Genomic DNA, 21,868 nt, shown 5'->3' with positions numbered 1-21,868 from the left:
AGTGCATAAGGTCTCAGGAAGCTTCAAACAAAGTGCTTCAACGTGTTGCAAATCCACTCTCTGCAACTGGAAAGGTGTGTAATTCCATGGAACACACAGCAGAAGATGTAAGTGTTTTTAATGAGCTATAGCTACCTTAACACCTGGAAATGAGGGGGTCTGCAGTCCCCCCTGCAAAATTGGTGCTGTAAGCGACATTATGTTACATGTCCATAGGAGCAAATAAGCATCTTTGTGAGAACAAAAATGCAATTTCGGCAAAGATATATATGATTATAATGGACGAATGGGGCAGAAATTGGAAAAATGCAATGCTGAGGTTAATAAATTATATGCTGAAATGTTCATGCTTTAGTCATAAAATGCAGAAATGGTTTGCCTCCCTGCCCCACTATATGTCCCATTCATCGTGACAAGACTAGAAGAGTTTCTGGAGAGAGATCAGGTGGGCAGGGTGATGCCTACCTGACACCTGCTATAACCTCATCACACAGCTAAAATAGAGTGGGTTATATCAGGAAATGGTTTTTTGCTCACTCATATTACAAACATTATTTATTAACAGAATAGATGAATATTTCATAGATGTTTTCATTAATGTTTGTTATCAGCTGTGGAGGAGGTGCATCATTCAAGGTGCTCAGATAGAGTAAAGTATGCTCCTGTATTGTTTCCCTGTGCAGTTGCTGTTGTTGCCCTGGTGACATGACAAGCAAGGTTAATAGCCCAGAATTAAACACCTATCGTATCTGCTACGGAGTTATCACATCACGATTGTTTCTGTGGCCTTCACTGTCTTTCAGTGAGCTTTCAGCCAGCATGTAACATACGCCATCTCAACTGAGCAGACAATGGTGTTTTCAGTCACCAGTAAGTGGACATCTAGATAGATAGATAGATAGATAGATAGATAGATAGATAGATAGATAGATAGATAGATAGATAGATAGATAGATAGATAGATAGATAGCCTAATTTGTATGTGTACTACAACTCCTCTAAACTACACTGCATTTCTTTCAAAAGTAAATGGTCCAAACCGGGTATCAACTTTACCTTATACTTTAGTCTGACCTTTTTTCTTATGTTATGTCTGTGTGTCTATAATTCATGATTTACAGACAGCCCTTGACATAAAACATAAAACTCAGAAACACAGATTCAGTTTTTTCTTTTTTTTTTTTATTTCTTTGAAGTCCTTGTTGTTTTTTTTTCTTTTCTTTTTTTTTACATCACCATCCATGGGATTTGACACTTTTTCCATAGTGAGCAAGCATCCCAGAAACCCCACAGCCACCAAGACGAATACCATCACACAGTTTCACTTTCACAAAGGGGAAAGGCTTACAGAGGGGGACGAATGGGTTCAGGGGGCAAGAAGGTGTTCAACAGCATCAACAACCTCAGAACGGACGGAAGCTCCTCTCAGTCTGCAGCACATAGTGTACATACTCATATATCATTAGCATAATATGGCATAGAAAAAGCATCCAAGCTGACAGAGCATTCTAGGAGTATAAGTGTGCGTGTGCGTGTGTGTGTGTACGTGCGTGTGTGTGTAGGTGTGTGTGTGTGTGTGTGTGAAAACTGAGGAGGCATGGGACACAGCATGGATGCCAGCGTTGACAGCTGGTTTTTAATATCCAAGTCAATTCTTCAGGCATGGGTGCTGCATCACAGCAACGGCTGTTTGCTGTTCAGCGTGTGTGTGTGTGTGTGACTGCGTGAGTGAGTGAGTGCAAGTGAGTGTGTGTGTGTGTGTGTGTGTGTGTGTGTTTGTTACCACCACAATGTGCAGTGTGCTTTCAACTCCAACAGATTCTTTTTAAGCAGTAGAGGACTCTGGGTTCCACACAGCTCAGCACAGGATTATGTAGAAATGCTGCAGCACTGTCAAAGACTAATTATAAAAATGTGTGTGACTATGTGTGTGTGTGTGTGTGTGTGTGTGTGTGTGTGTGTGTGTGTGTGTGTGTGTGTGTGTGTGTCTGCAAAGCTGTACTAATAGCACCAGGTCAGGACAGGTTGCTAATGGCAACCTGCAATCTGACAAGCGTTGCCATGACAAACAAAAAGCAGAACCCCGACAGAGTGGAGGGGTCTGTCTCCACGGCAACAGCCAGAAACAACGAAAGTGCCAGAGAGGGAGAGAGGGAGAGAGTGAAAGGAGGAGAAAGGGAGATACAGACAAACTGAAAGGGAGGCATTGAAAAAATACAAGAAGTGTACTTTTACTCTCAGTTGAGCGACACTTCCTGCCAAAGTAAGTGTTTGAGGACTTCACCCCACCTCACCCATCTACACTCCCGCCTAAAGTAATGCTGTAATAGCAGTGAGTAATATAGCATCCACAAAGAGGAAACTGTAGACCACAGTGAGTGAAGGAAAGTCAATCCAGACGGGGTAAAATTCCTCACTCCTGACTTACAGAAACCTTGTTATGTATGTATGTGTAAGTTGCCATGGAGATCGAGTTTCCATTTCCCACTCCTATCTCATCTCATCTCTGAATGCTTCAGAGGCATACATTTGTTACATCCCTCTCCCCCTGCTTTGGATTCTTTAAATACATATACCATTCGTAACGCTGACGGACTTTGCCTTCTATAGGCTTCCAGTTCGATCAGGGGAGGAGGAAGCCTGGATAACTGGGGTTGAAAGCACAAACACAGAGATGGTGTAACTTTGTATATATATGTAATGTATGAGTGCGAGTCAGGGGCCAGCTGCATAAAGACAGACTTGAATTTCATTTTAAGACAGACTTGTTTTGACACAAAAAGACAAGACGGGTTTAGAGCAAATTGCCAAGTGCACAGCGTGCTGTGGGCAGGGCCGAAGCTCCGGAGGACGCTGAGGTCGTGTCCTCAGTATATTTGAATTTGGGGGTTTTAATCTCCTGGTGTGAGGTAAAAATGTAATGTTTAATATTTTGTGCCTATTCACACATTGGCACAAACGTGTTTATACAAGTGACTGACTTGAATGTAAGTTAAAATAAAAGTAAAAATTATAAATGATAGAGCTGACTAGAAACTGGGAGGATTAAGTTTCAAAAACATTACAGTTTTTGTGTTTGGTCAAAATTATCATCGCTGGGAGCAACTGGACCCTGAAGTTAGTATATGTCAAATCCTGACCATGGGTGTGGGTGAATAAGATAACTGGCAGATGAAAAAAGAATAATACAAGACCTGTGACACTGCTTGCTAACGAAAACTAAAGCTATCCCTCAGTTACAAGCAAACATATCGTAACCATCAGCTTTCTAATAAGTTTGTATTGATGTCTTAATCAGACGAGTCTAAGTGAGGAGTTTAAGCTCAGTCTAAATCTTAGACTATTCTTAATCCACATTTATGTAACTGGCCCCTGGTTGTGTCCATGTCAGGCTGAGCCTGTTGCTCCATGTTGAGTCATGGGGAAGGAAAAGGCTGCAGAAAGATTGTGACTGGAGGCCAAGACCTCGTTGACATAAGAGGGAACACAGGAAATCAGTTGCTTGGCTTAATGAAAGCCAGATCATGCAAGAAACAAAAAAAAAAAAAAAAAAAAAAAAAAGGAACAAGAACGTATGAGCGTCCAGCACAGCCTGCAGCAACATCAAGTCCACAACAGTAAAGAGTGCTGTACAGGAGCCTGCTGTGTGTGTCCCATCCCTCACACATCAACACTGCACACTAGTCAGAAGTACATTAGCTCATGTCTACTTTCAAGCGTAAATCAATAGTGCTCAGCCCTCAGGCACCTAGATACAGAATGACACTAAAAAGCAGTTTGACAACAAGTTAAAAACTCTAAAACATTAGAACATTTCAAGATATCGAGCATTTTTCGTCTTTACAGGGGCTCTACCGACAGAATAGGCCCTATGAAAGCGCAAAATCTGGCACCTTTGAATCGGTTAATCCTGGCTATTTTACATCTTTTTATCTTACATCCTTCACTTACCTCAATAAGAATAACAAAACAAGAAAAAATTCAAACTATCAGTACAACTTCTGTGGGTTCAGGCACATAAAGAGTAGAAAGGAAAGAGGGATTTTTGATGAGTATAAAACAGTCACATTTGGAGGAGGAGAAACATTCTGAATGTAAATGCACTGGTTGGTGACGGACGTTTATCAGATGCTTCAACAGCTGTCAATTGAAAGATTTGGACTGTTATGATTCACAGGAATGCAAACAAACTGGAAATTATGTAGCTGCGTAGTGAATGGCACCTTCCCCGCACTTCTAAAATGTTCTCTAAAAGGACGGCGTTAAAGAAGCAATAAGGCAAGGAAAGGTTGAGTTTGACGTGACAGCGTATACAACTTTCTCTTTCCTCCCTGTATCTTTCCTTCAATCCTCCCACTTAACGACGGCCGAACGCTCAGAGATGAGGAATAAAGCTCTATTTACTACCTGCCAAAGCTCCCTCTGCTGCACAAGACTTTTTTTTTTCCCGCCAACTCACAAGCTGAAAGGCAGCTGCCAAATATGGAATATGTTTTCTTACTTCTGTACCTTAGCTAAGCCACAGGCGGAAAAACACGAGATGAGAGCCAGAGCAGCGAGAGTCTATGGCTCTAATGTAACATTGCTGTTGTTGCTTAATTTTTTTAAATCTTGAGGCCAAATTCCCGGCAAATAATCAATTAGATATTGATCGTAGCGGTGTGTGTGACAGATGGCGATGTATTGGAAAGCGAAGCGATTGAGATGCAACATAATACAAATCACAGATCGTCAACAGCTTGAAGGAAGTATTAGATTCTTGTCGGTTGAATAAACTGTAAGACTATTCAATTTCAAGCAACCTACTGTTTTGGCCTATTTAAAACCAAAATTAGAAAATAACAATACTGGTTTTGTACCCATGCTTCATTTAAACTACTTCCAAAATGAAAAGAAAGAATGGAAATACAATGGACATCCTGCATGAAAATTATCCTCTGTATTAATTCAGTTTAGTCTCACTTGACCCCTCTATTAAAACAACAATAAAACGAACATCAAAAGGATACATGGCAGGGACAAAGTACAGTATAAAAAAAACAAAATAATGCTGTCAAAAGTGCTCAAATAAGGAGTGTTTTCATTTTTTCTCTTTTTTCATCATGAGGCAGACTTTTTTTTTTTTTGTTTTTCATTTCTAGCTGTGTCCTCTAGGATCAGGTTTTGGGGAAGAGGAGAGTGGGTACGTGAAAAAGCGGCAGAGGAGGAAGTGAGAGATCGAGGCTGAAGGATGGCCGTGGTCAGGTGCAGCGAAGGGCGGGGAGGCTCCCGGTGTTGTGACGTGTTTTTCTCGACCCTTGAGCTCCTGTTGGCCGTCCTCCCTCATATCTTTGTTTCCTCCTCAGCGGCCGGCGGGGCTGGAGCTCTAACCCAGGCTGGTGATGTTGGCCCTGCCGCCTGGAGGAGCCACGATGCGCTGGGTGTTCCGGCGAGGAACGTTGTCGTCAATCTGAGCACCTGTGTGATCGAATGGAAAGTTGGGTGTTCAAAGTTGTATTCACACAAAGTGAACTAGTATTTCAGTTTTTTGAAGGTTATCTTATAAATTTTCCAAATGCTTCATCGGGCCTTTCCTCACCAGAAACTGGCGGAGAAAAATAATTTTGCACAAGAAGCTTGTTGTGACCCGTGCTAACTAGCTTGCCAATTAAAAACAAAACAGATTTCAGAGCGTGTGATTACACAGAACTTTTAACTGAGAGGTAAAAAAGTCAATTCTAGTAAGATTATGAATGTAGCTGTATATTGCAGAAAACCACAGCGGCTCACAAGGCACGGATCACATGAAAGACGAAGGCTAATTTTGGGAATCCTTGCCAGCTTATCTATTTGTACTGTAGTCAGTGAAGAAGTGCATAAAACGGCTATCCCTGAAAAATAAGTAAAGCTTGTCAGTCAACCTGCTTCTGTTGACTTTTGCAATACCACTGAGGTTTGAATGTAAATTGGTACAAAAAAAAAAACAATCAAATGTAAAATGATTCAAACTGTTATAAACTCTTGTAGCAAGCTAACATCCCTCCAAAGTATGATATAATACACTTCATGAATATTCATGCAGATTTTGAAAACCACGTTTACTCATTTCTGTATTCCACTTTTATTACTCATCATCACTTTTCCCTAAAATTCTATAGTAGACGGCGACATATGTGACCTAAGAATAACAGACAAGATATACTGTAGCTCAATGTGTTCAATCATCAGTTCCCATTGTAACTGTAACATTAAGACTAAAAACTCATAAAACAACATCACTAGCTGTAGTGCTAGCTCAGCTAACACCACTGGTAAAGTGATCCTCTCTGATACTGCCTGGGGAGTCAGTCCTGCTGCCAATTTGTCTCAGTGGCAAATTGTGTTACTACAACAACATTACCCTTGGGTGAGCAGAGTTCACTGGAATGAACAGCAGACATCTTGGAGTCCAGTATCCATGGTTATAATGTGTTTGCAAGTTATGAGCAATTTAAAATTCACATGTCAGAGTTCACCTAAGTTGAACTGTGCATGGATTTCATGTTCAGAGAAACAGAATCGTGTGATTGTGGTGACTCTCTCCAAATGGACTGAATCTGGTGTAAAGTTTCCCTCATGAATGCTGATTGGCCCAGGCCCCAATTTCATGGATGCTGCTCTTTATGCATCTGTTTGCAGTTTGACAATATGGCTGAATGGTCAAGTTTGCTTAGCTCAATTCATCAGTGTATTCAAAGTATTCATGCTTTGTATTTGTTGTAAGCCTAGAATTAACTTTTTTTCACAAACAGGAAAATGGAGTTTTGTTGTGTAATGCGTACATTACAATCTGTAATCTATCAGCCATTTATCTTTAGATATGTAAAGATGTATTTCTCTATTTTTGCGTGGACGTGCTGCTTGATTCCATAAATTATTTAATTAAACAACTATAATTAAAGCTCACTGTTAAGCAGATTTCCACACAGCATGCACAGAAATGAATAAGCCTCAGGGAGTTTGTTTGACTCTGAGCACAGAAGAAAAAAAAAAACACTGACCAGATAGGCTGAATCCAGACTGGTGCAGGTTACGGACTGGCTGGTTGGGCTGCTTGGCAGGTGAGGTCTTGGCAGAAGAGGCGGGAGTCATGGTTTTAGGGGTGACAGACACCTCGCAGACCGGACCGTCATACAGTCCTCTAGGTACACCCCTCAGCTCAGCCAGCTGCAGTTTGGGAAACAAAACACAACAGTCATGGCAGTGAAAACTAACATGGAAATATTCCATCCATCCATCCGTTCCAAGGGGCGGATGCATGCACTTTTATGACCGGTCTCTAACAAGCTGCATCATCCCTCCAGCTTGCCACAAAACAATAATAAATCATTATAAAAACTGCTGAGTGTGCAGAGCAACATTTACGCAAGATGCCCTTTCAACATTGGAAATTCTGATCTTTAACAGCCCTAAAAAAAAAAAAAAAAAAAAACAAAGTCCAACAACCACAACCTCACTAGACAAGATTTGTACAAAGTTGACAAGTGGCTATTGAATGGATGATCGATATCAGTATCAATAAAAACACAGATATTAGCAGGAGGACAACAGTACTGTACCCTGCTGCGAGCCTTTATCCTCTTGTACACATAGTCAGGGAAAGGTTTACGGGCCACGTAGCGTCCCGAGCCCTCGGTGGTGTGGAGGTTCCCCTCCTCCAGCACGATCTTGCCCTGGCTGATCACCACCAGAGGCCCGCCGCGCACCTCTGTGCCTTCGAAGATGTTGTACTCCACAGTCTGTAGAGGACAGCAACGATGCATAAGATGAAAAGAAAAGAACAAACTATCCAACATCCACAAATATGCACTAAAAAAATACGTATACAGTATACGCATCCAAAAGGATCCATCTTCATTCATCAGTCTTTTTTTATAGTACATCAAGTCTATTCATTACTGTGTGATGTAATCTCATAATAAATAAATGAGTAAATTCAGTTTTCGTGGGTCACAAATGCTCAGGTCACATGACGTGAGTATTGATTGAGGTAGAGATGCTCTTGCTGGTCATTATGAGTGACCTTTCATCGGTCTGTAGCTGCTGCTGATAATGGGACTGACCGTAAGACTCTATTACAGGGGAAATCAATTATCTGTGGAAGAGCATAGTATTGTGTTCAAACAAAAGGCTCCACTACACAAAAACTCCATGTTCAGTCTGTTTACACATGATTTCCTGATGGATGTTTTATAGTCACCACTGTCGGCAACAGAAGAAACAGAATTCTGAAAATAAACTGCCTAAATGATGGATTTTAAAACTCAGAAGATTTCACAACATTATCCATCAGATGTTTCTGTAGATGTTTTAAACATAGAGCTGTGGTGATTTTTTAATTTTGAAGTGGGTTGAACTTGTCTGACAGCTGTGTTTCTGTGATGGTTCATTACATAAATCATCAGAGGAATACCTTCAAAGCAGAGATACAATGATTCATCCTCTCCGGCTGATTTTTCCCTATCATAAGGACGTCGTAACCTCCCTGAAGCACATGCTGTAACTGGGAATGTTGATGCTTTAGTTTGCAGATTTATGGAAATCTCACTCGTGTCTTTATCTGAAAAATTGCCAGAGCAATGTTGATGGACTGCGGTCTGTGTTCACACATGATGCCACCATGTAAAACTGCCAAAATATTTATGGATTAAAGTGCACTTGTGAAAGGAGCTTAACTGATTTAACTCGCACGGAGTTAAAAGTGTTCCATCCGACTTCTAATGCTAACAACGAAAGCAAAGCTAATCGTTGGGGGGGAAACAAGTTCTCAAGCCAGAGAAAAAAGAAGAAGAAGAAGTGGAGTAGTTTAAGTGGTTTGGGTGTTTGGGTGTGTGTGCGTGTGTGTGTATGTTGACCAGTAGGGTGGGGAGGTTGCTGTGTGACCAGCTTGGAAGCTGTACTGTACTGACTGACTGACTTTCTCCTAAAAGCTACTGGAGCTAAAGCTGAGGTCATGGCAATCTGGTGGACTCCGAAAGCCTGAAATGAGATCACCAGTAGGCCGGGCTATCCTGTGACACACACACACACACACACACACACACACACACACACACACACACACACACACACACACACACACACATAAACACTCCAAATGAGCAATTTCTCCCATGAACATTAGTCCATCATTTTCTGACCAAGTGGAATAAAAAGAAACCAAAGAACATGACGGGAAGAACATATGCAGCAACAGTCACTCTGTTTCTCTTGCACACACATACACACACACACATACAAGAATACACGGTGATCTGCCTGCTAACAATCAGAAATGATGTGTTCCAGCTCTCTGGAAGATTTTAAGGATGACATCATTCCCTTGACGCTGTGTGAGGCCCACACCCTGTTCAGCAGTCAGGCGGCCATAAAACCCGAGCCATCCCTTACAACGAAGAAGTGGACCAATAAACCAGTTCCTCTGGCTGCCATCAATTACATTCACTGAATTATTATCGTTATTATTATAAATCTTTTTCACATAATATAATGTTTTGTGAGAATGTATTTAATGTAGAATCACAACCTCGCTTGGTATTTCTAAAAAGAATGTGACTCTTTTTTACATTTACTTTTAACTTGAGTTATGTTACCCCCATGGCTTCCATCTTTACATTATATGGCTAAAAGTATGCGACACCCCAGTGCATACTTTTGTGTAATTTGTCTGGGTTGATTTGTGAATGCTTCTCACTTTAGCAGCCCCGGTGGAGATATGAAAAAGACACTGCGGTGGACAGAGAACTCATAAAAAATTATACACATTGCGGCTGCAACATTCGAAGACATGAGGCCTCACTTGTACTGAGGTGTTAACGTTATCGGCTATGTGTTTATGGGTGAAGATCGTACCGAGTTGTGGCTCTTGGCGGAGATGATCTTCGTGGCGTCTGGGTCCCACAGCACCAGATCGGCATCTGAGCCCACAGCGATACGACCCTTGCGGGGGTACAGGTTGAAGATCTTGGCGGCGTTGGTGCTGGTCACTGCCACGAACTGGTTCTCATCCATCTTACCTGTCACCTGAGATGCATCAGAGCTGAGTGTGAGAGTGGTGCAGGATTTTCAGTCTTTTTTTTTTTTTTTATCTGGTCTTCTCTCTGCCATTCATTTCCTTGCATGTTTAGTCAGTCATTCTTGCACAGTGTGGATGAATGTGTGTTTCACTGTTACATGATTTTGCTTATGTGTGTTGTTTTATCCACACACCTTTTCCCTTCTTCTTGCCTGTGTTTTGCTTTGGGTGCATGGATGTAAACTCTTAGCGCTGTTACATCAGTTTTGCATCAATGTGATGAAGTGTCTCGATTTGTGAGGTCTTTAATTCACTGGATAAACCAAAAACAGCCTGGTTACTTTATTCTCAGTTGACTTTCCATAAGCTTTACTATATTATGATATACTGTAAATAGATATCATGATATAAAAGTGATTTTATCCATATTGCCCACCGAGCTCACACTACGCCTAAAAATATAAATATACGTACCACACATTTGTCCCAGATGATGGACATCCTCTCCTCAGTGCCATTTACACCCTCGGGAATCAAGCTGAAGTCATCTTTGCCCACAGCACGCTGGGCAGTGTTGAAGGGACAGTGTGCACTTCCTGTCACCTGCAGGTCACCACTATAATAGAAGGTCACGGGGTGGGAAAGAAAATAGAGAGGACGCGATGTTGATTGTAATGATTAGAGAAAATAACTGACATAAAGCTGAAGTATTTTCATTATGACATTTTGATTGTCTGGATCATCCTCTCACCAGGAGAGCAGGGAGTTGAGATAGTCTGGTGTGGTGGGGTCAGGGCTCAGGGGAGGAGAGGTGACGTAGGCGGCTGCTTTGGCCCAGTTCTTGCTCCAATAGTGTGAACCGTCTGTTCCCAGGCTCGCAGTGATTGGCTCTCCGTAGACCACAGTGCCTGAAAGTTCAGTCCCACTATAACACCAGGTACTACGCTCCTACTTTGCTACTTGCATGTCATGTGGACTGTTGAATGTTTCCAGTGCTGTTCATTCATACACATGCTCTACTGTTTTTCTGTAAAATCTACTGTATGAAAACACTTGATTGGAATTTAGCATTAAATGTCATTTTAACTGAGTAGGTGTTTTCTTGTCCAAACCCTAAATATAATTGTAGAAATCCACAAGTAAAGCATTTAGGTCAGTGTCAGTGAGAAGCACGGCAGGAAATGTTGATTTAATTGGCACAAGATCAGACAAATCTCTCACCCCTCTTCCTAGCCTGAGCGATGACATCAGCAGCGCTTTTGCTCATCACCTTGGTGACATACAGAGGGCAGTTGGTCTGATTGGCCACAGTCACCGAGCGGTTTACAGCCTCCGCCTCCACCTGAGGGAGAGAGAAGCGACAGAAAAACTTTTCTTTATCCTCACTCGCTGAGAAGTCCTGCGTCATGCTCATCTCACTAATGACCACCACATGTTTTACAAATTTAATTTGATCATGTGAAGATATAAAACTCAGGGGTTTTGTTTGATGACAGATAAGATAAATTCATGGCAATTTATGATGTGTTTTGGTCTGTGCTGGACTCAGTCTTCACGCAACCTGGACAGATTATACATTGTTTGAAAGCTCTAAGTCTCTTGATTCTGTTTGTGCAAAGCATTTTAGAATCCCCATATCACTACAACACAGAACTACACACAGAACCTATTCAGACTTCTGGCTATCTATGGCTGCAAAGTGTTTTCCACAGAGAAGGCACTGGGCTACTTCACTTTTTTATGCCAAAAAATACTGGCAAGGCAAAAAAACATGTCTACCATGTTTGTGCCTCTGTAACTGCAAACACAAAAATACGTTTTAAAAATGAAATAACAGTAAAGATAAAGAGTAGCTAAAAGCTGAATCAGTGAGCTTAGAGGTGCTGGTAGGTGGATTTTGTTACTTTGTAGCCAGGCTAGCTGTTTCCCTTTGTTTACAGTCTTTTTCGCTAAGCTAAGCTAACCGGCTGCGGGTTGTAGCTTCACTTTTATTATACAGACACAAGAGTGATATCAGTGTTCTCGTCTCATTGTCGGCAAGAAAGCAAAGACATGTATTTCCCTTCCACAGCAACAAAAATAACGTGCAACACTTAGGAACCATGGCAACTTGTTTTGACAAATGAAATAGCAGGATTGTGAGCTGTCATTGATCATCTTGTCTGTTTTGGATTATTTCTCTTCTTTTTATTTCACTTTCATGATGTCCCTTTGCTCACATTTTTGACAGAGGTTTTAAATCACCACTCAATAAATCAATTCTATCACCATTCTCTAAAGCAATTTATTGCTCCGTAGTGAGAACCCATTCAGTATTTGTCCTTACTTTATATAAAAAATTAGTTCATAGTAAAAAGAAGGAAAAATTCAAGAGGAAAAAAATTTGGTTTAGCAAAAAACACAGCTGCAATAAATATGTCATACTTCAAATTTCATTCAGTGTTCACATGTAAGGTCACATCCTCTTGTAGCAGGAATGAATGGATTTGTCACTTCTCAGTCAAACCAGCTTTTCACCCTAAAATCCAAACGGGGCAGTCCATATCCACCGTGCTGAAACTCTTGTCTCACCTCCTCGGGATGGCTCAGCACATGTCCTTCAGGCCCAGTGATCCCCTGCTCCAGGATCCTGCGCTGCTCCTAAACACACACACAAACACACAGATGAACACACACACACAAACAAGCCACCGTGGAAATGAAAGATATTGAGTCATGTGCAGGTGCATGCATGTTCCTCATGACCAGCCTTGGCAGTGAAAAACAAAGCATGGCCATGACCTCCATGAATATTCATCCTCATCTGTTGGCTATTAAGAGCTGAGTATTGAACATTTCATCATTTATGTGGAGAAAAATTATGTGTCACGGCTTAAACAGGGTTTTATAAGCACAGAGAGGATTGTCAGCCTCTGTGCTCCATGTGCTGGTGTTGAGCAATGCCTTGTTGAGACACAATTTTTAATCCCTTTTGTTGCCAGTTTTAAGAGCAACATCCAGCATACTGTTCCTCCAGATCCCAGCAGATTGTGGACTGAAGTGTCGTACCTCAGCTACGATGTCTCCATTCTCAGCGTGCACCTGGGCGATGGCTCCCAGATCGCGGATCACACTGAACACCTCGTACACCTGCAGCAAATAGACACAGTTATGATTTTGAAGGTGCATATGCAACTTTCTTTACTGGCAACTCAAGTCTAGAATTATCCTCCTTATATCTCATGTTATACACCTTGTGAGTAATGCCTGAGCTTTGGTGTGAAAAACAGACATAATCCAGTTTTTTCTTTCATATCTGACATGTATGGGTGATGTACTTTTTTCAAAAGTGCTTTTAGTCATTAGGTCATCTGAATGAATACTTGACTAATCAGACCACGGAAAGGTCTATATTTAGTCCTGCCAAGACTGTGTTTACACATAGACAGATATGGTCCCTTCATGAAAAAGCATGAATGGTGTGATCTTTTTCTTCTGACTGACAATAAAAATACAGAATATCTTGACCATGTCTTCCTGTAGTGGTAATTAAAGGTATTTTAAAAACACAAACACAAGGTCAGACATCAACAAGTTATCAGTAAAAACACTGTTTATCGCTTTGATATGATTTTTCGCCAAGCTAGCCACATGGCTGTAGGGATGGCACTAACACATCGCAAAACCACTGGCTGGATTGCCATGAAATTATAAATACAGATTCATGGTCTCCTGAAGATGAATCCTAATGACTTTAGTGATCACTTGACCTTTTCTCTACTGCTGCCATGAGTTTGACATTTGAGGCTCTGAGTAAAATGTCTCAGCAACTGTTGGATGGATGCATTAAAAATATAAAGATATCCTCATGATGAACTGTAATAATTTTGGTGATTCCTTCATTTTTCATGTAGCGCCATCACCAGGTCAAAATTTTTAATTTGTCCAATACTTAACCTGCAAAACGAACAACAGCCAGCCTCAGTGCTGTAATTTGTGTTTGGTGATAATTAGCAAAGATTAGCATGCCCACAGGCTAAACTAAGATTAAGAACACGGTTAGCATAATGCTCACAAAGCTAACAAACATAGCTGTAGGCTCCAGTCATCGTTGTGCTGTCACTTCACTATACTGACAAAATATTACTTACTTATCTTATTATTTGTGTCTAAAAAAGTCATTGAGCAAAATGAGCCAAGCTAAGTTAAACTTTTTAACGTATTTCTATGAGACTTGCATGTTCTTTGACTCTGATGGAGCTGTTCACAACTCTCTGATATGTTGTCCTAAACAGTTACATGATATGTGAACTCTGAGGCTGCAACTAATAACTTTTTCATTATTAAATAAAGTCATTAATTTCCCATGGCCGAGGTGACGTCTTAAAATTGTTTGTTTTGTGGAAGTAACAGTCTAAACCCCAAAGATGATCGATTTACAATCATATAAAACAGAGGAAAGCAGCAAATCTGCACATGTGAGAAGCTAGAGCCAGCTGACATTTTCCTTTGAAAAATTACTTTAAAGACCATCGATCGGTCTGAAAAGCTGTCAATATATTTTCGGTCATTTCACCTATCAGGACGTCAACTGCTCATTTTGGCAAAGATATGCTTTTCCAGTATCAGAAATGAATAATGGAGACTGCAGTTACAATCAGACCTACTGTGTTCAGCCCAAAAACATGATGTATGACAATAATAACAACCTTAATGACTCCAAATCTGCTGTGAAATGAAACACTGGTCCAGAATTACAAACAGTATGCGAGTCTCCCACACTCTGATTGTTTAACCGATAAGATGACTTCACAGACTGAAGGAAAACTGACGTGTTGAATGAGTCATCATCTCCCGGCTGCCAAACATGCCGCAATAAAGAGCCATCAAAGTTTGACATGGGAGAGAGAATGATAAACTCTGGCTGCACCGGCGTGCAAAACATTCCTCGCACAGGTGCAAGGACCAACACAGATCTGTTTCAACACAGCTTTCAAGTGGGATTAATTCATTTTAACCATGACTCAGAGAGACACTCAGATGGAGATGTGGCTTTCATTATCTGCTAAGTCTTTCAAGAGAAACACACAGATAACCAGTGTGAAATGACACCTCGCCAAGACAAACAGACTGCAACTGTAACTCACACTGCAGGACGAGTGCGAGAGCCAAAAGCAAGACTGAGATATGACTTTATTATATTATAATCACAGACTTATTGTAGGCTACCAATCTTTGTCTCTGCTTCTTCAAGTTAGAACTTCATGCCACTGAACAGTGTGTTGCCAGATAAAACAGATGCAAATATAAACGTGGTGAAGATCTTGGCAGGCTGAAAATAATATCTCAAATACATTTTTTTTTTCATTTTACCACTTTAACTCCTCTTGCTAAGCTTTCAGTCTGGAATAATACACAAGTTATGATTTAGATGCTGTGTTGGCTAATCCAATTAATGCTGCTACAGTAAACATCTTTGTCCCATTAACACTGATGATAATGATGACCATGAGGCAAATTGTGCAGTATTGTATTTTTATGGATTTATGTGCAGCAGCAGGTTTCATGTTAACAGACAAATCCAGTTTAATTAGATTTACTGAAGGAGAAGCTGCACCTCAACAAGGCCACGTGATGTCATTGAGTTTCATTAAAAATGGACCCTGGGACTTAAGATGCTGTATTTGATTCCTCTGTAAAACATATTGCATGACAGAATGAAATGCGAGAAGAGGGGAAGCCCCACCTGAGCGTCAGTAAGCTGGAAAACATCTTTGTAAGCCAGGTAGACCAGGAAAGAGTTGACACCTAAAAAAAAAAAGATGTCAATGTAAAAACTGTAAGGGAAAGGTAAGTTTGAAGCAGAAAGTGAAAATGTTTTTTTTTTATTTTTTTTTTTACAATATGCCAAGCTGACTGTGAAGCTGTAAACAGACTGACTGAAATGATGGTCTCACTATGAGCTGAAAATGCTGTTAAAGCTGCAAACGATTCCCAAGGTGGCACTGCAACAGAGAAGCTTCCCATCTCCCCCAAGAGCCAGATTTGTACAAAAACAAAACTGTGTATGGTGTAACTGCTACTTGTTGTTGTCTTTGTATTGTGAGTTGTAGTGAACATTGTAGCCTCTAGAGGCCGCTAGTGAGGCTTTTTACTCTTGTTTGTCTCTTGTTAATCTGTTTTTCCTCCTAAAATTAGATTTGTTGATAGTAAAAATTCTTAATTCTTAAACATAAGTGTGTCACATGCAATTTACTGCAAACAGGTTTCATGACTGATGGGAACTGATAGTAAATGTTTTCAAAACTCTGTCGCCGCCAGAACAAAGTGACCAAGGTTCTACTTAAAGCAGCTGGAGTCCAAAAAGCATGAGTCCAACATATTGAGCAAACTGTGTGAGAAACTGTGATGTGACTTTGTGTTGGGTGTGGTCGCACCGTGATCCTTCACGAGCGTCTCCATCTCTTCCTGGATGCCCTTGTGCCACTCGCTGATGTCGATGTGCAGCGAGTAGTCGCAGCAGGACTTACTGTCGGCCCACTCGCGCCACTGCTCGAAGGCTGAGATGAGGCTGATGCCGGGCTCAGGTACCACATGGTCAACTGGACACACACACACACACACACACACAAAAACATGGATTGTTAAACACAAACCAGGTGATTCAGACCCTGTGATCTTATATTTGATATTATTTGTCATCCAGATCTACTGATGTTGAGTCCAGCCTCAAATGCGACTGATTCACACTTGGCAGCCGCTTCAGTTCCAAATTAGTCTCAAGTGACTACTTGTGAAGCGTATTGATCTTTGAAAACAACCAGATACATGACTCCTGTCTCTATTCAAACCAGAGGCTGCACTCAAAGTACAAACAACCTCAGTTTTTGGTTTCCATCCAAAGACTAATTTACATCTGAAGTTGTTACTTCTCTGACACATTCATACATTTGACCGCAAATCATGGCTCATATCTACCTAAATGGCCTATTTATATTTGTTGATATTTGTTTCCTCAGGCGCCAAATGTGACTGTCGCTTGGCAAGAGCTTCGTCCATTGTTGCATTTACAAGATAAGAAGTTATAATACGCCCTCTGAGCAGGGCTATGTCTTCAGAGCATATCTGAGGCTTCAGTGAGTCGCTATCGGAAAGTGACGAGACGGGCTAGGGCTAGCTAGTTAGCGTGCTAACTTCAATAGAAGCGAAGACTTGACAGAGACAAGCGTCAACATTGGTGTTACTTTCCACCACTGGAGACAGCTCTTAGTGAGTAAAAGAATGAAGTTTGATGCTGAACTCGCAACGTTTCTTCCAGACTGGTAAGTAAACACCTGTTAATATTAATGTTAGCTATGTAGCAACAACAAAACTTACAAATAGCTCCTTTAAGCAGAGGACCCAGTACATTAAACGGTCCCTCAGTGCAGTCAGGAAACCATGTGTGTTCACATTACGACTGCAACTAACAATTACTTTCATTAAATTAAACTGTCAGCTGTACTTTTGAAAACAATTATCATTTAGTCTGTAAAATGACAGAGAATAGTTAAAATGTCTGTCATGGTTTCCCAGAGCTTTTATTGTGTAATTATCTATGGACTGAGCAATAATTTGTGTCATACTACATGTGGTCACAAGTGTCTCATCAGATGTATTTTATTAAGTCTGGACCACATGGAACATGGGCTTTAATCGTGATTTTTCATCTGTGGTTTGAAATCTGATTCAAACCACATTTCAAAATGTCCCTTTGTCACTTTCCATTTTCGGTGCAGTCACATCTGTCCGCTTGTGTTGTGCAATGCACTGACATTTCAGTCACCAGGCTGCCACACAGTAAGTCCCAGCTCCAGACCTGTCTGAGGCTGCAGCAGTCAGCGTTCAGCCTGTTTGCTCTAATGTGAGGGAGAGGAGGGTGTAGCTGCTGAGTCAGAGGGAGGGCTGGTGTGACACTTAGAGGGAAAAATGTTCATTGGGCTTTGTTATCTTTTCACATCAGAACTAATACACAAACAGTGACACCGATGTCAAAACATAAGAGGAAACCAAACTGCAAAAAGCACAAAGGAAAAACAGGCTGAGATTTGTATTAAACAATATGCAAATGTAAATAGCACTACAAGAATGAAATACTTGAACAGCATCCATGCAGGGTTTGTAAAATAACAGAGACCAATCTGCAGTATCTGTGTGTCCAGAGGGAAAGTAATTCACTTCCTGGCTCAGTCTGAACAGCAGCAGTCAGCACCTCGTGGTTCTGAGTCCTCAGAGCAGATGGACGGTTTTATATTTTGGCTCAGTCATGAAGAGGCCTGGCACCCTTCCTGTTCTCATTAAGATATTTTCAATTAAAACCAATCAGTGACTGAAGGATCACTGTAGGGAAAGATGCTCTGCAGACACCAAACTCAGCTTTGAGTCTCTCACGGAAAGGACTCAGAAACGACAGTGGGAGCGGTCTGTGACTTACTGATCATGGTGGTGCCTCCAGCCAGCGCGGCCTTGGTCCCCTGGTAGAAGTCATCTGCAGCCGTCATACCTCGATCGGGCATCTGGAAGCGCGTGTGCACGTCGATGCCACCAGGCATCAACATGCGCCCGTGGGCATCGATGGTTTTTACCCCGCCGGGCACAATAAGGTTTTCCCCAATTTGCCTGAGAAAAAGAATTTAATGAATTATAAAAATGAATCAACTGATTATTGAATGTTTTTACAGTTTTTTATATTATCATATATTTATGTGGTCTCTTGAGAAGTTAAAATATTACTAGGAATATAGCATAGTATTTTATATTAATTTACCCCTAAAGAGAGGTCAGTGTTTTATTTGGGTGTCCATCCAATTGGATTCAACCCTTTTTTTCTTTTATTAGAATGATCTTCCCAGGTTTAATTTACAATCAGTGAAACAGATAAACAAAAAAATAACTAAGAAGAAACTCTAACAAAATTAATATACTGCAAGTTACACAAAATAAAACTTAAAATCTGATTTAAATAAAATTCAGATTACATGTAAATCTACTTTTGATTAAAATTATATTTCATTTATTTAACAAATAACTATCATCCAGACATTACAAAACTATCGCAATAATGACAATAAAATAATAAAACAAAGTACGTTCATATACAAGTATACATAAGTATACTAGTATATAAATAGGCAGAAAAGGCTCTGCGTTTCATTTTGTATATCTTTGATTTCATACTAGGTTTCTGATAAAATGGTACAAATCATGGACAAAGTTAAAGATATAATAAATTGAATGTATCTGAAAAATGTTGCACATAATTGCACATTTTGTTTATATGCAGCCCTTGACAGTGTGAACAGATCAACGTTTTGACCCCGCTGTGTCTTCACAGCTCACCTCTCCAAAGACAGGCATATTGAGTTCATATGCTTAACACAGTGGAGCCATTTGACCTAAATGAAGGATAGAATTTGTCATATTTTCTTTAAGTGATGCAGTACGTTTTGTACTTTATTTCTGTAACTTTAAGATACATCTGTGTTCATGTGTTTCTGTTGTGAGTATAGTGCGTCGGTTGTGGCACTTGGACACTGACCATGGCAACTTCCAATCTTTGATCCATTGATCATTTGATCTATTATCCAACAGATTTGTAATCCTGTTCAACCGATTATCCAAAGACAATGTGCACCTATTCTAGGTTGACAATAAATGTGTTTGTTGCGTGTTTTTGTCCATTTTGACTCTGATGAAGACACAGTAGTGTAAAAATGTTGTTCTATTTGTCCTATTAAAGGCTGCAAATCAAGTGTGCTCCAGCCCCATTTTTTTCCCTTGGAAGTTTGCATGATTCAGATTTGCCCCTGATTCAGCTGCATACTGCTGAAAGATGCATGAAGAACCCCTTTCCCAAACAGAACCTCATCTTAACGCCTGTTTAGTAAGAAAATGTGTGTTAAAGAGCCCAGGAAATGCAAATGCAGACATTTACATTTCCATAACAACCGGGCAAACATATCCTGCTGAGGAAGACTGTGTGATATGATTAAAAGGACCAGAAGAGCTGCTAAATAGACGATGACGTGAGATTGTCCAGCTCCATATTTATTGGTCTTTACTTACAGAATGGAATAAATTTCTAATTTCAATTGACTGTGGGACTGCACTGGAGTCTGTTGGTACAGACTGATACATTGCTTATAGTTTGCATGTAGCATCAGTGTGGACAAACTATTGTATTAATTTTATTATCAAAACTGTTGTATTGCACTAAGAGAGACATAAATACTAATTGTAACTTTGTAAACTAATAAAAGGAGTTTTTTCTTCAGTTTTCAGTGACTCACTTGATGACTCCATCCTCCATATAAATGTCAGCACAGAAGGACTGGTCATCGTTCACGATCTTCGCTCCTTTGATCAGGAGACGGTCACTCTGCAAAACAATAAAGATGATTAGTCACTGGACCTTAAGCCGCATTTCAAGCATTAAATATTTCACCAGGAAAAGCTGTGGGAACCAGACACTGCAGATCTAAAGTCATACAGAGCGCTCTGGGATTTTATAGATGCCTATAAAAATACGCTTATGAGGGTGAGTATCTGATTTGGCTCGACTCGATGTGGGATTAAATGCATTTGATAAAAGACATTTTGGGAAATGCCACATAAAGCAATGGATTGGCACTTCCAACAAAATATAAATACTCAGAACCTGTCCAGTTTACACAGCAGTCTCTGTCTGGCCTTTTTAGGATGCAGTCTGATAAGGAACTCGTGGCTGTGCAACATCTTTCAACTGATATTGGCTTTCTTCTTCTGCACACACACACGCACACACACACACAGCTACCCATAAACAAACTGCACACACAGTCAAAACACAGTCTCAATACTCAGTAATCTAATACATGGACAGAGGGGGAAAACGGGTGATGACACAGAGAGCAAAGAGCTGTGATATTTGGATCAGTACCAAGTTTATGTGTGGATGTTTTAACAATGGCTATGGAATTTGAGAAAGAGAAGGATTAACCAAGATGCAGTGAGAGAGAGTGGAGGAGAAAAGAGGAGAGGGGAGGAGTCAAATGAGAAGGAAGAAAAAAGATACAACAGAAACACAGGGGTTGATCTGAAGAGGAGTCTGGAATGAATAAGTGCTGAGAGTGTGTAATCACACACACTCCCATACAACCATGGTATGGCCACAGTGTCCGATTCACCATGCAATCCCCCGCTGGCCTTCTTAAAAAAAATCATCTCACATTTTTAAATTCATTGAACATGCGCCAGAGTTTTGAGCCTCAGTTGATTTTTTTTAAGAGAAGCAAAAAATTGAGCTTCTTTAATTCAAAGGAAAAGTCTGACCTCATCTCAGCGTCTCTCCTTCATTTTTCAGTGCATTCATATATTTTGTTGCCTGGTTAATGTCACTGTGACAAACAGTGTGTATACATGTACACATGTATACATTTTTACATGAAGAAAAATGTCACTAATAAAACATTTTTGCTATATTGACTTGACTGTTTCTTTTATGGCACTTACTAGTTCATGTCTTTATGAAGTTTAAAGCGCTGACCTTATGAAATACTGATTATATTTTTACTCAGCTTTTTTCATGTATTCTGGGCAACTCCATAAAGACGGATTGACTGTTCTAGATATTTTTCTCACACTGTGTTTTTTGACGTGTACTTCATGGTTAACTTTTAAACTTTTTGTATTTTTATACTTTGGGAAGCAGCTGCTTTGAGTTTTTTGTAAAGGACGTGACAAAAATTCTTTTAATTTAATTTAATTTAATCTTTTATTCATGTTACAAAAATCCTCTGTCGGTTGATGGGAATGTTAAAACAAATGTTACGTTTTGAG

General features: G+C 40.4%; 1 protein-coding gene across 4 annotated transcripts in view; it reads right to left on the bottom strand.

Annotated features, from left to right (window-relative positions):
- Positions 1-1,160: 1,160 nt before the first annotated feature.
- dpysl2b (dihydropyrimidinase like 2b) overlaps positions 1,161-21,868 on the bottom strand; it is a 36,257-nt gene continuing 15,549 nt past the window's right edge. For all 4 annotated transcript variants that reach the window (XM_056403387.1, XM_056403385.1, XM_056403384.1 and 1 more), the window contains 13 exons: positions 20,341-20,429; positions 18,486-18,670; positions 16,450-16,614; positions 15,759-15,820; positions 13,082-13,162; positions 12,605-12,673; positions 11,255-11,375; positions 10,785-10,941; positions 10,508-10,649; positions 9,871-10,041; positions 7,578-7,757; positions 7,020-7,185; positions 1,161-5,457 (listed from right to left, as the gene is read on the bottom strand). In XM_056403387.1, the coding sequence (XP_056259362.1) occupies positions 5,366-5,457; positions 7,020-7,185; positions 7,578-7,757; positions 9,871-10,041; positions 10,508-10,649; positions 10,785-10,941; positions 11,255-11,375; positions 12,605-12,673; positions 13,082-13,162; positions 15,759-15,820; positions 16,450-16,614; positions 18,486-18,670; positions 20,341-20,429 (1,680 nt within the window). In that variant the 3' untranslated portion in view covers positions 1,161-5,365. The remainder of the gene's footprint in view (positions 5,458-7,019; positions 7,186-7,577; positions 7,758-9,870; positions 10,042-10,507; positions 10,650-10,784; positions 10,942-11,254; positions 11,376-12,604; positions 12,674-13,081; positions 13,163-15,758; positions 15,821-16,449; positions 16,615-18,485; positions 18,671-20,340; positions 20,430-21,868) is intronic.

The sequence above is a fragment of the Seriola aureovittata genome, chromosome 18 (assembly GCF_021018895.1).
Source record: "Seriola aureovittata isolate HTS-2021-v1 ecotype China chromosome 18, ASM2101889v1, whole genome shotgun sequence".
Taxonomy (NCBI): domain Eukaryota; kingdom Metazoa; phylum Chordata; class Actinopteri; order Carangiformes; family Carangidae; genus Seriola; species Seriola aureovittata.
The sequence above is the reverse complement of the archived record's forward strand: the minus strand, read 5'-3'. Positions and strand labels throughout refer to the sequence as shown.